The following is a 14,808-nucleotide window of genomic DNA, read 5'->3' on the forward strand; positions in this document are numbered from 1 at the left end:
AAAAAAAAAAACAATGCCAGAATCTTTGAAATTTTTTATAATTTTTTTTTTTAAAAAAATAAACACAGGGGTATTTTAGAAATTTTTGCAGGATTTGACAGCAAATCCTAACGGAGTACCCTTTAGTGACACGTTTAGAAACTTGGATACCCCAGTTTGAGACGTTTGCCAGTTCAGTACCCTTATCTCAAAACGACATATAATTCGACACTTTTTTTTTTAAAAAACAACAAAAAAAAAAAAAAAAAAGAAAAAAAAAGGTCGAGGATGTTTCCGTAATTGCAGTGTGTAACGGGCATAAATGTAATGAATTACGGAATCTTGAGCGAAGGACAGGAATCGTTGTTTGGTGGTTCAGTGGTTGTGTAAGGTGAGTCAGCTCCATATACGCTCACTCCAGCACAGTGCCGTGCGGCCATGCTTCTTTGTCTTGGTCTTTTCTCCTTTGCCAAACACCGTGACCCCAAGATAACATTAAGAAATGCAAAGCCCACCTTCCCCATATTGATCCTATGATTAATTAACATTTAACCACTCTCACCCAATCCCAACCCTTTCTGCTACGACAAGATTAAAGAAAAGAATCCTTCAACTCTGCGGAATTTTTTGATCCGCCATGGCGTTGCAGAGGCAGCTACTGAAGAAGGCAAGGATCTGTAATTGCCAGAACACCCTTTCTCTCTGCGGTTCCTCCTTCTCTACGGTTCCTTCTTCTTCTTCTTCTTCTTCTTCTTCTTCTGTTGCTGCTCGCGATGACGCTCCTCCGCCTCAGCTCCCGCCCTTCGATCACGCTCCGAGGCCGTACAGGGGCCCACTGGCCGACGAAGTCTTCCAGAAGCGAAAGCAGTTTCTGGGTCCTTCTCTGTTCCACTACTATCAGAAGCCTGTAAGCGTTTGATTTATTCGGGATCGGATTTAATTGTTTGGTTGATCGATTGATTTTATTGTTTATTTGTTTTGTTTTGAATTGTTGTACGCAGCTGAATATTGTGGAGGGAAAGATGCAGTATTTGTACGATGAGAATGGGAGGCGTTACCTGGACGCTTTCGCTGGAATAGTAACGGTGTCTTGTGGGCATTGCCATCCTGAGGTTTTGGAAGCTATCGTGGAGCAGAGCAAGCTTCTTCAGCACGCTACAACCATTTACCTACATCATGCAATCGCTGATTATGCTGAGGCATTGGCTTCCAAAATGCCCGGAAACCTAAAGGTTGTTCTTCTTTTATAAATTTGTTTTTTAGTTATTCAAAAGTATGAGTAATCCCAGAAGCACAAATTGGTGAAAACTATTCTTTTTAGACTCCCTCTCAAGCTTAGACTTCGACTTTATAAGTGGGAATTAAAATACGAAAGTTTTTAATTAATAATCGGAGATCGAACAGGATTTTTTTCACCTGTCTTGAAAGCCTAAGCTATTAGCATACAGTGATTCCAATCACTTAACTATCTCTTTTAACATTATTGATTTCTATGTTATGGTAAAGGGGGGGAAAAATATGATGGTGTACTTTATGAAGAAAGTGAGAGCTTCAATGGGAGCTTGTTTTGAAAATGCAGGTTGTGTATTTTGTGAATTCGGGGTCAGAAGCGAATGAATTAGCAATGCTGATGGCTCGTCTATACACTGGTAATCTTGGTATGATCTCATTGAGGAATGCGTATCATGGGGGAAGTTCTGGCACGCTTGCACTCACTGCTCTGAACACTTGGAAGTACCCAATACCACAGGTTTGTTTAACTTTGATGGTTGTACCATGTATGCATAAAGTGTACCAGTACTCAATATGTTTGCTCCACGAATTCCAATAAGATGAGGTGTAACTGGACAATAAGCTACTTGTTTCTTCTTTTCGCCATTGTAATTTTAAATTTGTTCTGGTACTGGCCGGTTAAGCAGTCTTAACAGTTTACTGAATTAGGAAATACAGCATAGATAGTCTCTTGTTTATCTAGCACTTGCTGAATGTAGCAATGGCCATGTCTGTTCCCTATTTTTCAAGGACATTTGGCAAGATATTTCTTCTGATTTATCTGCTCAAAATTAGTGCAACATTTTCGCAGGGTGAAATTCATCATGTTGTAAATCCAGATCCGTATCATGGAGTTTTCGGCTCTGATGCTAATCATTATGCCAAAGATGTACAAGATCATATTGATTTTGGTACTTCAGGAAAAGTTGCTGGATTTATGGCCGAAACAATTCAGGTTTGCGTTGTTTTTTCGCCTCTAGAATGAGGTCTGAAATTCCTGTTACAACCACCTTGGCAAGGACACTGAAAATATTCTAACTGTTTGAACATTTTCATTAACCATAGGGAGTTGGAGGAGCAGTTGAATTGGCCCCTGGATACTTGAAGCTGGTTTATGACATCATACGCAAGGCCGGTGGTGTCTGTATTGCTGATGAAGTGCAAACTGGGTTTGGTCGCACAGGAAGCCATTACTGGGGCTTTGAAACACAGGGTGTCATTCCTGATATAGTTACTATGGCAAAGGTCATTACCCATCTATCCTATATAGTTATCTATTTTAGAAAGACTCATAGATCATGTAATTGTTACATCAGCCATTTGCCTTTTTTTTCTTTTCTTTTTTTCTTTTTTGGTTATAGTAGCCTTTTCAGTTAAATAACTTATGCTTTATTTTTTTTTTTTTTGGATAAGTAAATAACTTATGAGTTTAGTCTATTACTATCTGTGTCATATAATCTTGTGCAATCATTCCATCACATTTCACAAATAAATCTATCAGGGTATCGGCAATGGTTTACCTTTGGGAGCAGTGGTGACAACCCCGGAGATAGCAAGTGTGTTGGCCCAGAAAATTCAATTTAACACTTTTGGTGGGAACCCTGTATGTTCGGCTGGGGGACTGGCAGTGCTCAGAGTTCTTGACAAGGAGAAGCGTCAAGCTCATTGCGCTGATGTTGGTTCTCACTTGCTTGGGCGTTTGAGAGCTCTTCAGCAAAGACATGAAAGTAATTACTCTTGAATCTAACATGTCTAAAAATCTTTTCTCTTTTATCTTTATCGGTATATCTATTGTAATTTGGACAGAAGCTCATTGTGCTGATTTGGAAGAAATCTTTGTCCTTATAATTTAGATAGCTAATATTGGTGTTGCCATTTTAACGTACGTCTTTAACCCTCCAAATTACATCAAAATGCGAATCCAGCAGCCAAATTTTAGGCTTTTATGCATAAGCTGACCTCCTTTTCTTAGTACAGAAAAACCCTGTCATTTAGTTATCTGCATTTGATTAATACAGGTTCAATTAATCTATGAATTCAAACCTTAAGAAAGTCGAAGTTAATTCTTCCACTTTTTATATTCATTTTTCTGCATCATGCTAATGAAAATTGTATGAGGATATTAGTCTTCTGACAGGATTTTGTGAAGTATGCTCACTAGACGGGACTGCAAACAGGGTAGTACTCTTAGTAAGATAGAATATCATATCACCAGTGAACATAAACATTAAGTTACAAATGTAACTCCTGAGGGGCTGACCACTATTATAAATATATAGTAAGTGGAGAACTGTTGTTCATTGGAGCGCCAGGAGTGCGGAGGTTGTTCCCATCATTGAAGTCACGGTGTGGGACTGAGCATTCCGAATGATAAAGACAAAAAAGCACTTAGTTTTGTTGGAAAAACCAACACAAATATCATATTGACTTTCTTATTAGACATAAATAGAGTTTTTTCATATTTAACTTCATATCATGGTCCTTAGTCAGTACTACACTTTACCTGCTAGAATAAGTATCTAGCTGCAGTCGATATTTATTTGTACGGCTCTTTCATTCCTGACTCAGTATTTATACTTTAGACTGGTATTTTATGTACGCAGTTCTCATCTTATACATTTATATTTTTTTTCCAGTCATTGGAGATGTGAGGGGCAGGGGCTTGATGGTGGGTTTAGAACTTGTGACAGACAGGAATGAGAAGACACCTGCTAAGGCAGAAACCGCGGTTTTATTTGAGAAACTTAGAGGTATCAGGACTTGTCTCCCTAACCAAAATTAATTGGGAGAAGCTATTAGTTATATATCAATTTTTACCGATTTAAATTTCCTTTTGTTATACTTATCATCTAAAGGTTCCTCATTGCAGAGCTCGGTGTTCTAGTTGGGAAAGGGGGACTGCATGGAAATGTTTTTAGAGTAAAGCCGCCAATGTGTTTTAGCAAGGACGATGCAGGTAACCTCTTTGTCTCAGATAGTTTTAATGATTTAAACCTCTATTTAGTTGAATTATCAGCCTCTATGTATATGAAATTTATGGTGTTAACCAGATAATAATTAGAAAAAGATTTTGAGCTGAGAAAGTCCTATTCAGACAATTTGGCATTCATATATTCTTCTAAATGTTTTTTGGAGTACAGTCTATGGTAACAATTAAATTGGTTTCTGTATCTGCAGATTTTCTTGTTGATGCCTTGGACTATGCCATGTCAAAGTTGTGAGGATATATCACCAGGAGCTTGGATGCTTATGTACTCTACAAAGAACCTCTTTTCAATAATATCAAGTGAATTTTTTCATATAGATTTTCTTCATGTAGGCCAATAAATTGCTAGAGAACTTCTATGTGGAGTATAGCTAGAGGAATATGGGTAAAGTGAGGCAGGACTTACCAATGAACGTGTTCCAAATAGATATCAGCAAAATAATTATCAACCTCTAGGCTTGCACCTTAACAATGGTGCTGCTGTAGTGGTTACTAGAGAGAGCAACCATTTAGAAGGAATTTCTTCATGAATATTGTCCATGACTTAAGTACAATCTTAACCATGTGCATGTAAGCTCTCAGATACCTTTTCCTTACAAGCCGGTTTTTAAGGATAAGTCATACCCTAAATTTGTATCATTTGGTATCAGAGCCAAATTCTACGTCACGGGTTCTAGTCACGAATGGACGTCAGCTGCAAAGCGTGGTGGTATGTTACGATCTCAAATGTCCTATATCACTTAAGTACAATTTTAATTAAGTGTATATAAGCTCTTGAACACCCTTCCGTTGCAAGGGACATCAGCTGCAGAGCATGGTGGTATGTTACGATCCCAAATGTCCTATATGGCTTAAGTACAATTTTAATCAAGTGTATATAAGCTCTTGAATATCCTCCCATTGCAAGTTGGTTTTTAAAGATGAGTTATACCCAAAATTTATATAATGATGCCACTTTCTAGTGAGAATATATATATCAATTTTATTTTTTATTTTTCATACCAAAATGGATGCAGAATACGTTTACTTGGCCACCCTCCTTGGTTTATCTGCAATACTGGCTACTACAGCAGGTTCTCATAATTCTTATTATTATTTTTTTCTATTCAACATGGGAGAGGGGAAAATGAGAGATTACAACGAAACCAAATATAGATAAAGGGTGGGCAACCCAAACATAAGTCCCTAAACAACCTAGAAATTAGTGCATGAATTTTATGATGGGTCAATTTTTTCATGATATGTTTGAAAAGAAAATGAATAGCATATGATATTAAATGATGTATAAGTGTGTGAAAGCATGTATATAATGATTATGGCATTGATGTATGGCATGAAACGAAATTATGAATGTTGAACGTAAAACCGTTTGAGTTGAAGTCCCATTGGCCGCTCATGTATAAGACTAGTTGGGTGAAAGTCCCATTAGCATCAGTAACAAGACAGTTTGATTTGAAGTCCCATCGGCATAAGAAAACATAAGACCGATTGGGTTAAAGTCATATCGGTAGCTCAAGTGTAAGACTGATTGGGTTGAAGTCTCATCGACATTAGTAACAAAACTATGAGAAACAAAAGAAAGGCAAGCATGGCATGATAATGATGTATGACATAATTTATAATGTTTTCATGGCTAGATGTAACTGTTATGTATATGATTTTGAATGAAACATAATATATGTATACTATCACAACTAGATTGCATAGACCGATTTATGTGGTATTTCATGGTAGACGTATTAATATACCTATGAGTTTGAATGGAACAAAGCATGTGTATATTCTTACAGTTAGATTCCATATGATGATTTGTGTAATGTTATGCTTAAATGTACACGTATGCTTGCATGTCCCAAAAGTTTGGAAAGCTTGTATACGAGTATAGCTGAGTCACATGATATATACATCTATATAGTATTTGTAGATGGGACTATATGTATGTGCTTCCAAGCGGGATTTTGGAACATGTATATGTAATTATAGCTACATGGTATGAATTCTTGTATTTATGGAATGCCAATATTTACCTTATCAGCTACAAAATATTTTAAGAATAAGTATTTTACTAAGGGTAGCTGTTATTGTAAACGTATAGTAGAAAAAGAAAATGTCAGCTTAATACAAAAACTTAGTGCATTATATACTACTGAGACGGTGGACTCATTAATCCACATATACGAACGTGGCAACCACCACGATCGTATAGATGTAGATGTTTTGGATGCAGGTGTCTCTGATGTCAACAAGGACCATGTGGCTCTGTATTTGGAATACTACGACTGAAGCTTATCGCGACAGTCGTATATGTTGAACTTGTGGATAATCCATCTTTTGTGTAGACTTTTGTATATGGCATATGTTGCATGCAACACCCGTTTTGTATAGACATTCTTTTGTTATGTAAACAATATTTGATTAAGCTTTAAACATATAGACAACTAAATGGGTATGATATTGTAATTATTCTATTTATGTTAATGTTAGAAGTTCCATTGCTACATGTTTATTCTCTGATGTGTTATGTACATGTTATGAGATGTGATGTGTTGTGTTAATGTGGGCTTATGATTAATCGTCATGCCACTATGATGATCTGTTTTGTAAAAAAAAAGAAGTCGTCATAGCTGTTATATAGATACCGTGAAAAATAAATTTTCATCAAAAAAAGATTCAGCCTTACCAACCTAAGCTTTAGAAGTCTGGACCTGTTAACATAACAAGAAGTCATATGAAATTATACTGAGATCTTGGCTCTGATCTTAATGGATATTTTTGGCTCAGTTGTGTGGATAAATCTTGGCCATGAACCCGAAAATAGATAGTCCATTACAATAGTTTCTTCATTTTCAAGTTTAAAGCATTTGATAAACCTAACAATCACAAGTTTAACTAGCCCATATCAGTTCCTTCCAGTAAAAACATGATCATTTCAAAGCACAAGGAAGCCTTTTCTTCAGAACAAGTGTTTTTGAGATATTTGAAAGACAAAAAGCACCCAACAAATATTTACATGACATAGTTCCAACTGTAAACTTAAAATTTAAATCTGAAATATATGAACTTTTAAGACAAGATAATGTACAAGCACTAAAAATAACCTTAACTACAAATTTCCTCTAAGATAAAATGGCTAATAGTATATACAACTTCTCAGGGGCTGGAGGCTGACTGAAAAATGTCAGCAAATTGGATCGCGTCTATATATCTTCATAACAGCATTACTAAAGGCCCCTCTGGTGGCTGAGGCATGACGCTGGTTGTGACTTGTGAAAACCTCATTTAAATTTTGAGCTTGTACCCTCTTACATGGTAACACTAAGCAGGCTCACGAGGACGAGTAGCCCAAACTGAGCTCAAAGCTCGTAGGCGTTGGAAGTATTCTCCCAAAGCAAGCAGACCTCGAGCTGCCTGGCGGGTAGTCAGGATGCGCTCCATCTGACGCAGGGTTTCCTCCCGAATATGGTCAGCCTGTTCCAACAAGAATCTTGTTAGTTCTTCAAAGCACCAAAAAATTAAACTAAGAAAAACCTATTTAGAAAAGTAGATAGAGACAATGCTACATCTATATATATAAATGGCAGTGAAAGTTAGTTTGAAATTGGATTCATACAATATCTTATTTCTGGTTTTCATAATTTCATGTTCATAGGTGTCTGGCCCTGGTAGCAAATTATGCCCTTTTAGGATCAATAATGTCTCATTTTTCTTTCAAGGCATGTATCCTAAGAGTATCAGGTCCTCGGGCCTATTAAACTAAATAAATAAGAAGATAAAAAGCCATAAACAGAAAAACAAAGAAAATCAAAACTCTAAAATGATCCTTTCCCTACACATTTGCCTTTAAATCCACTTACATAAAATCCATATTGTTCTTTTGGGCAGAAAAAAAGTACTTTCTGTCGGGAATTTGCAAATTATAAGCTATTAGAACCAATTCTTGGTTATATAAATTGACAAATGAACAACTTGATGGGTCTTAATAGTTAATAGGTACTTAAGAGAGAGAGAGAGAGAGAGAGAGCAACACAAATATCAGTCACATTGAGAGTCAGAATTTGGAGTAAAAGCGTGTGTACCTCAATCACAAAGCACACTAGACCTTCCAACTTCTCCACGGCAGTACCCATCTGCGGAAGGTAAGTTTCTGCTACAATCTCGGCTAGAATTGCCTGGAGTTTATCCATACCTTGCGTAAGAGCATCCTCAGCTTGCATACATGATTGTCTAAGACTATGAAACTCAATGAGTTGTTGTTCTGTCAAGGGGCCAATATGAGACGCAAGCACCTGTAATCAACATGGATTGACAAATAAACATTATCTTATATTTGATTATGGAATTAAAGCATGTTGCATTAAAAAGAATACAAAAAATATATGAAATTTTTTCAAAAAAAAAAAAAAACGTAGATGATTGCCCCAAAAGGAAGATGCTCACGATTTCTATACTCAATTATATGGACAAGAATTGGAGGTTGCTGTCTGCCAAACCCTCAGTGCTTGGGGACCAACCACAGATTTGTTGGCATTATGCCTAGGCAATCCTAAATGGGATTAATCACATATGATAAGTTTTCTTTTTGTTTATATCAAATGGATATAGTACATTACAAAATAGGCGGAAAAACTTCTTCAACTCCCCAGTACAGGACGGAAGTAGGAATTGATCCTATGTCCCAAGTACGATGTGAAGAGACTTTAATATTACTGTTAGCATGTGTGTGTGTTGGGGAGGGGAGGGGGAGATTAATCACATGGCACAAGCTTCCTTTATGTTTGTACTAAATGGCGCTATTTTGTGCTAATGTGTGTTGTATGTTGTAGACAAAAGAAAAAGAAGAAGAAAATATGTATGTATATATATATATATAATAGCATATTTATTCTTATCACATGCTTTGTTGTTCATAAAAATGTCAAACTTTTTCCATAACTTCATATATTTATTTTTTATTGCCAATTAATGCAGGGTAGACTCTAATTATTAGAATTCATCCAAGTTTAGTTCACTAGAAACCCATTAAAATTGCACTTGAATCCTACAAATTTTTTCTACAATTGCCACTCCATGTTGTTCCAATGAATTTCAAATGCATGATCCCCATACCTTGAGAAGTTCTGAAGGGCGAAGCCCTCCAATCCACAAGAAAAAACGCTCAGCTGATGTTTTCCACATGCCAGACATCACATAGAAGACGTCAGCTTTTGCCGCGGTTGCTTTGATGCAGAAAAGTTGATAATAGTGCGACAAGCCTTCATTTACCAGCATTTGAAGTTCTGTATCCCCTATATGTGCATTCAAAGAACTCCTCAGATCACGGATCTGTCTATTTTGTTCTTCCACCCAGTGTCCATACTCCATCTCAAATGTAGTAACCCCTGGAGAATCCTTAGCGTGGGCTACTTTTAGAATACAATATCATGAAAGATCAAAGAAGGGGGGCCAAGGGCATCATACAAGAAGAAAAATGAACCAACGGGAAATAAAACCACAAAGGTTATACTCAGCATGTCAGAAAGTTAAACATGAAGATAAATAGCTCATTGAAAAATTTGACTCGTGTTACAACTGCACTTCAACCTTCTGAAAGGTGTGTTGATTTTCAGGGTGGAGATATCTCTTTCATTAATGTGCATCAAGTATACATACATGCATGTTTAGTAACAACCTATATCTTCAATCACCGAATTAATATTCTTGAGCCTTGGAAAAAATACAATGGCAGATTGAATATTCTAAGAACAAAATCTTTAGTTTCTTGATTTAGTAAATGAGAATAACTGACATACTTGTCCTGGCAGCAAAGAAGTCTATGAAGGATTAAAGGGATCAAGATCCAAATGGCGAATTGCAAGTATTACCAGAAAACAACCAGTAGAAAGGCAGAGATATAGGTACTATTGCTGCCTGAATCATTTTTACAGGAAAATATTTTGCTTTTGCATCCATAAAACTTAAATGCAGCAGTATTTTATTGCAAGTTTTCAAAAGGGTAATTGGAAAGACATGAACCAACTATTTTGACATGGCAATATATCACTTGTTCTTCAGATAAGTTTTCCATGTTCACACATTTCTTGGACATTTTGACCAAGACAACGTTTCATAGTGTTAAGCAACTCCTTGTTGGCAATACTGAGGAAAATGAAACGAAAAAGAAAAGAGCAAGGGAAGGGAAGGAGAAGGGAGATGTTTCTTCTTTTTTGTGTTTGTATACAATGAGGAAAGGAGATGAGCATTTTTTCCTTTGTTTGGTTTGTTGAGAAAACAGAACTGAGAGTGTACCCTATACCTTTATTTTGACTTATTTGCCCTTATATAAGAAATATGACCCTACTTAATAACACCACATGCAAGACAGCACATGCTGTTCTGGTCAGGTAAACTTCACCATCATGGTTGGCTACTTGGTGTAAGTTCCGTTCCTGATCTTAAGCATTCATCTCTCCCTTTGCAATGAGTTCTTTTCTTGATAAAATCAACTTCTTACATGCATTAACAAAAAAGCAAACACAACTCTAAAAAGTGAGGGAGGGGGTAATTGTAATAATCAATTTTAGCTAAGGTAATGTTCTATTGACAAGCATCACAAGAATGCCACATCTCAATGGTTCAAACGAGTAATAAAGGGGAAGAGTGCCTGCTCCTTCTGTTAGTGCCCCTTAAACTTAACTTTAGCTTATTGCATGAAGCACACAACACTAACATCTGAAGATGCAGCATTTACCTGGTCTCTAGATAATATCACTAGGAACTTAAAATCAGGAATCACTTTAGTATTGTTGCATTTCATAGTGTGCATGCTCGAAAGCTTCATCTACCAACAACCCACATCATTTGAGACAGAATATTAGATCAATGATAATGGATGTTAGCATATTGACGTACAAACCTGAGTTTACAGTTGCGGAGAACCCCATATGACTAGCATCTAACCCACCACCTATGTATAAGCCCTGCAGTAAAACATGAACTGCTTTAATATATTAAAGCGGAGGAAAAATTTATACTGAGTGGTAAAAACATATTAATGCCTCAAAGATGACGCATAAAAGCTAATTTTTTCAAACCTGCTGCCGGGCACGCTCAAGCTCTTGCTCTATTTGAATCAGCTTCAAACGACTTGTTTCCAACTGCTGAACATAGGCCTGTAAAGCAAAACATAAATCTAGTGTGTGAAACCACTTCTTGCATGTATGTTGCATGTAAGGCTTCTGTTTAATGTGTATTATTACATGCCTTTTTCCGCAAACGGCTTTTACGAGCAGCCTCCCGGTTTTGGGCAAGACGTCTTTGTGCCTGCAGATTTTATGAAAGTTGTAACCAAGGTAAAGGTTGCTGCTGCTGAATCAGAGTTAATCCTCAAAAGTAAATATTAAGTTTCCTCAATCGTTAACATATATATGTTTGTTGAGATTTTAAATATCATATGACGCGTTACCTGCACAAAATAAATTACTGACAAGCAACAAATGAACCCGTCATCATTTCGATGAACTAAGATACATACCACAAGAATTTTCATTCATCTGAGCAATCTACAATGAAATATTGTACCCACAGAAAAGCATTTTAAGGTTCCATATTTGGACCACATTTCGGAACTGCAAACTTCTTTAAGAACTCTCAATCAGTATCTGATAAGAATAACAGTAAAAACATGCACCAAAAAGTGTTTTCGAAGAAAAGAATGGAGAGGAAGATAAGAAATCTAAGATGCAGAACAAAAGTTCCAGCATGTGTGGGTGTCTGAGCAAGATGCAATACATTGAAATGGCCATATGCACAAGAGCAAGTAAATAGATGACATAAGAATATGGCTAGAGCTAGAACGAATAGTAGCACATCTTGATCTAGTTTCTGGAGGAAATCATTAGACCAGGAAAAAAGATACAATCACGCAGAAAATGGGGATGAGGAAACCTAATTATGTTTCAATTTAAAATCATTCTCACTGATACAATTACTCTCACCTTATCAGTAGGTTTAGTTGCTTCTTGGTCATATTGGTCAGAAGGTCCCACTGTTCCATGTGAAGCATCTTCTGACTAGAAAAATCATATAACAAAAATGAATTAGCTTGGCAACTAGAAGACTGCAGCCCCTACTACCAAGACACATAACCTTCAATGATTTTCACCTGATCATCAAGTTTCACTTCTTCCACAATCAAGGATGCGGATGTATTTAGATTACTATTGCTTTTAAAGTTTTCTCCCCACATGTTAATCTGGTGGATAGGGTCATAGACTCCTATCCTTCTTGCGGGGACAAAATGGGCTGATGGAGAGTTCATGCTCTGTGGACTGATCATGGAGGTAATTAAATCAGCTTTTTGGCATATGAATACATTAGCTAAGAAAGAAAGACATGCAGACATTAAATAAAGAAAGAACCATATAAGATCTTAGAAGTTTGATATAGCCATTTTAAAAGCAAGAACTCGATATAGATTAAGAAATATGGATGTGAAATGGCTGATTATAATTTGAATTGCAAATGGCTGTAGTGCAAACAATGTCATCCCATGAAAACTTGATGAGTTACACTGGTTTTCTAACGTCTGAAGCTTATTACGGAAAAAAGTCTTGAATATTATTTTATACAGATCACAGAATGACTTCGGCTGATATAACTGACATTATGCAGAGTCTCAAACCGCCATGAAGTCAAAGATGTACTCACAGAAATCCAAAACAGAACCAAGTGTACAAACCTCAAAAATACCAATCCAGCAATGAATGCTATATAGATCTAGCTTCCCAACATAACACAAAATTAAAACATGGTTCCTAAAATTTTTAAGCTTCCTCCAAGTTCCATGATGACAAATTTTCACATCCAGATGAAAGATAACAGAATCTCACTGTTGGCACAGTTGTAGTAGCACCATCCTCAGAACTCTATGGTAACCAAAACGCATACAATTCACATAACTTACTTTTTACAATAGCGAGAGCTGTTGTTTCTGTGGGATGAGAATGGATTGGGGGGCAGGCGTGACTTAAGGAAAAAAAAAAAATTAAATTTTTTTTTAAAAAAAAAAAAAAAAAAAAAGAAAAAAAAAGAAAAAAAAAAGGCAACGGTTTTGAAGGTATCATCTCCAAAAGTTCAAACGAACCAGAAGAGAGAAGAGAGGAGGAAAAAATGCTTCTCCTGAAAGCCTTTGCTATCAACCCACAAAAGCATTTACAGAGCAGAAGTTACCCCTGCTTCACACACAAATTCAACTTCTTTTCATTTCTTATTCCCTGGCATGAACCAATTCAACTTCCATATACCCAAAAAAGAAGAAGCTGTCCAACCGTTTCACACCCTTGCTTTATATTTCAAAGTTGATTAAATAAATTCAATAAGACAGTTTTGATATGTCTATAACACAGTGGAAGCAAGGAGAAAATTAAATATTTTCTTTTTGAATAAAAAAAAAAAAAAAAAAAAAAAGCAAAGATTTATGAACTCTCATTTCGAGATACGCCAAACATTCAAGATACTATTGAGTTTGATCAAGAAACATACAGGACCAAATAGATATATCAAGAACAAACAGCAAAAATACTGCAAATGACCAATTAACTGTCTAGGAAATGAAATTTCTCAATCACTTCCTTCATCCCGTACATGGCTTTCTGCTACTTTCTGCATCGAACCCAACACATACTCATAAGAATCACGTATTCAAAAACCTCTAAACCATTAACAAACGCAACCAAACAGAGTCCAACATCAAAAATTCAAAAACCGGAAACAAAAGCCGAACCTTGATGAAATCCAACTTAATATTTTTCCCGCTCAAATCTCAGCTCTGCGAGGTCCAAAACCAAGCCAAAACCTCCTCTTCCCCAATCGAAACCCTAAAGTCCCATCATCCCCCAGCAGAATCGAATGGGAACAACGACAGCTTAAAAGCGACCTCTGAATCCATTTTTTAATTTCGATTTCTATATGTAACACTGTTTGATTAAGAAATTAACCATTACTATATAAAACTATTGCAATTATTGATTAATTCTTTTTCTTTTAAATGTATGGTTGTATTTGTCATTCTGTGTCATCGTGAGCTACAGAGAGTCAAAGATTTGCATTTAAGCTAAGCGTCGCGCTCGTCCTCACTCGTCATATTTCCACTACCGCTAATGTGCGCACCAGGTGGACTGCCTCGTTATCATGTGCACCTCCTCTTCGCTTAACCTGCGCCCCCCCAACCCCCACCCCTTCGGGTGTGTTGCATGACGTCAGATTCTGGCCAGGTTGAATGCTGCTGCACACGCGCGAAGGCGTTGGTCGCGGGAAAAGGAGTGGCGGTTGGGGGATTCACTTGCTGCGAATACACGCGCTTTATTGCGTGTGGAATCAGAGTTCTGTATAGTTTGATTCTCCTTTTTTGTTTTATTATTATTATTATCATTATTATTTTATTTTATTTTATTTTATTTTATTTTATTTTATTTTATTTTGTGTGTGGGAGAGAGAGTGGTATAGTAACGGCTATTGGATGCTCGAGTGGGCCAGTTAAGATATTTTGAATTTGAGGGTCATATACTTGAGAGGTTGAAATTTGACACTTAGGC

General features: G+C 36.6%; 2 protein-coding genes across 6 annotated transcripts; one reads left to right on the forward strand and one right to left on the reverse strand.

The window, feature by feature from the left end:
• Positions 1 to 334: 334 nt before the first annotated feature.
• On the forward strand, positions 335 to 4,554 carry LOC133856871 (alanine--glyoxylate aminotransferase 2 homolog 1, mitochondrial). The gene is made up of 9 exons (XM_062291912.1): positions 335 to 886; positions 981 to 1,211; positions 1,559 to 1,729; positions 2,063 to 2,206; positions 2,317 to 2,496; positions 2,753 to 2,978; positions 3,888 to 4,001; positions 4,121 to 4,207; positions 4,429 to 4,554. The coding sequence occupies exons 1-9, from the start codon at positions 617 to 619 to the stop codon at positions 4,470 to 4,472; spliced, it is 1,467 nt and encodes a 488-aa protein (XP_062147896.1). The 5' UTR covers positions 335 to 616; the 3' UTR covers positions 4,473 to 4,554.
• A 2,699-nt stretch (positions 4,555 to 7,253) lies between these two features.
• LOC133856956 (transcription factor TGA1-like) lies at positions 7,254 to 14,319 on the reverse strand. Of its 5 annotated transcripts, none has more exons than XM_062292023.1 (10): positions 13,998 to 14,186; positions 13,859 to 13,876; positions 12,378 to 12,543; positions 12,211 to 12,285; positions 11,477 to 11,536; positions 11,308 to 11,385; positions 11,130 to 11,193; positions 9,344 to 9,615; positions 8,314 to 8,523; positions 7,254 to 7,705 (listed from the first exon to the last, which is right to left on the reverse strand). In XM_062292023.1, exons 3-10 carry the CDS (start codon positions 12,531 to 12,533, stop codon positions 7,553 to 7,555), a joined length of 1,068 nt encoding a protein of 355 aa, XP_062148007.1. In that variant the 5' UTR covers positions 12,534 to 12,543; positions 13,859 to 13,876; positions 13,998 to 14,186; the 3' UTR covers positions 7,254 to 7,552. The 5 variants fall into 5 exon arrangements, with proteins under 5 accessions (XP_062148007.1, XP_062148009.1, XP_062148008.1 ...); XM_062292025.1 differs by having other exon boundaries at positions 13,815 to 13,876; XM_062292024.1 differs by having other exon boundaries at positions 13,807 to 13,876.
• Positions 14,320 to 14,808: the final 489 nt, after the last annotated feature.

This window comes from Alnus glutinosa, chromosome 14 (genome assembly GCF_958979055.1).
Source record: "Alnus glutinosa chromosome 14, dhAlnGlut1.1, whole genome shotgun sequence".
In the NCBI taxonomy this organism is placed as follows: Eukaryota; Viridiplantae; Streptophyta; class Magnoliopsida; order Fagales; family Betulaceae; genus Alnus; species Alnus glutinosa.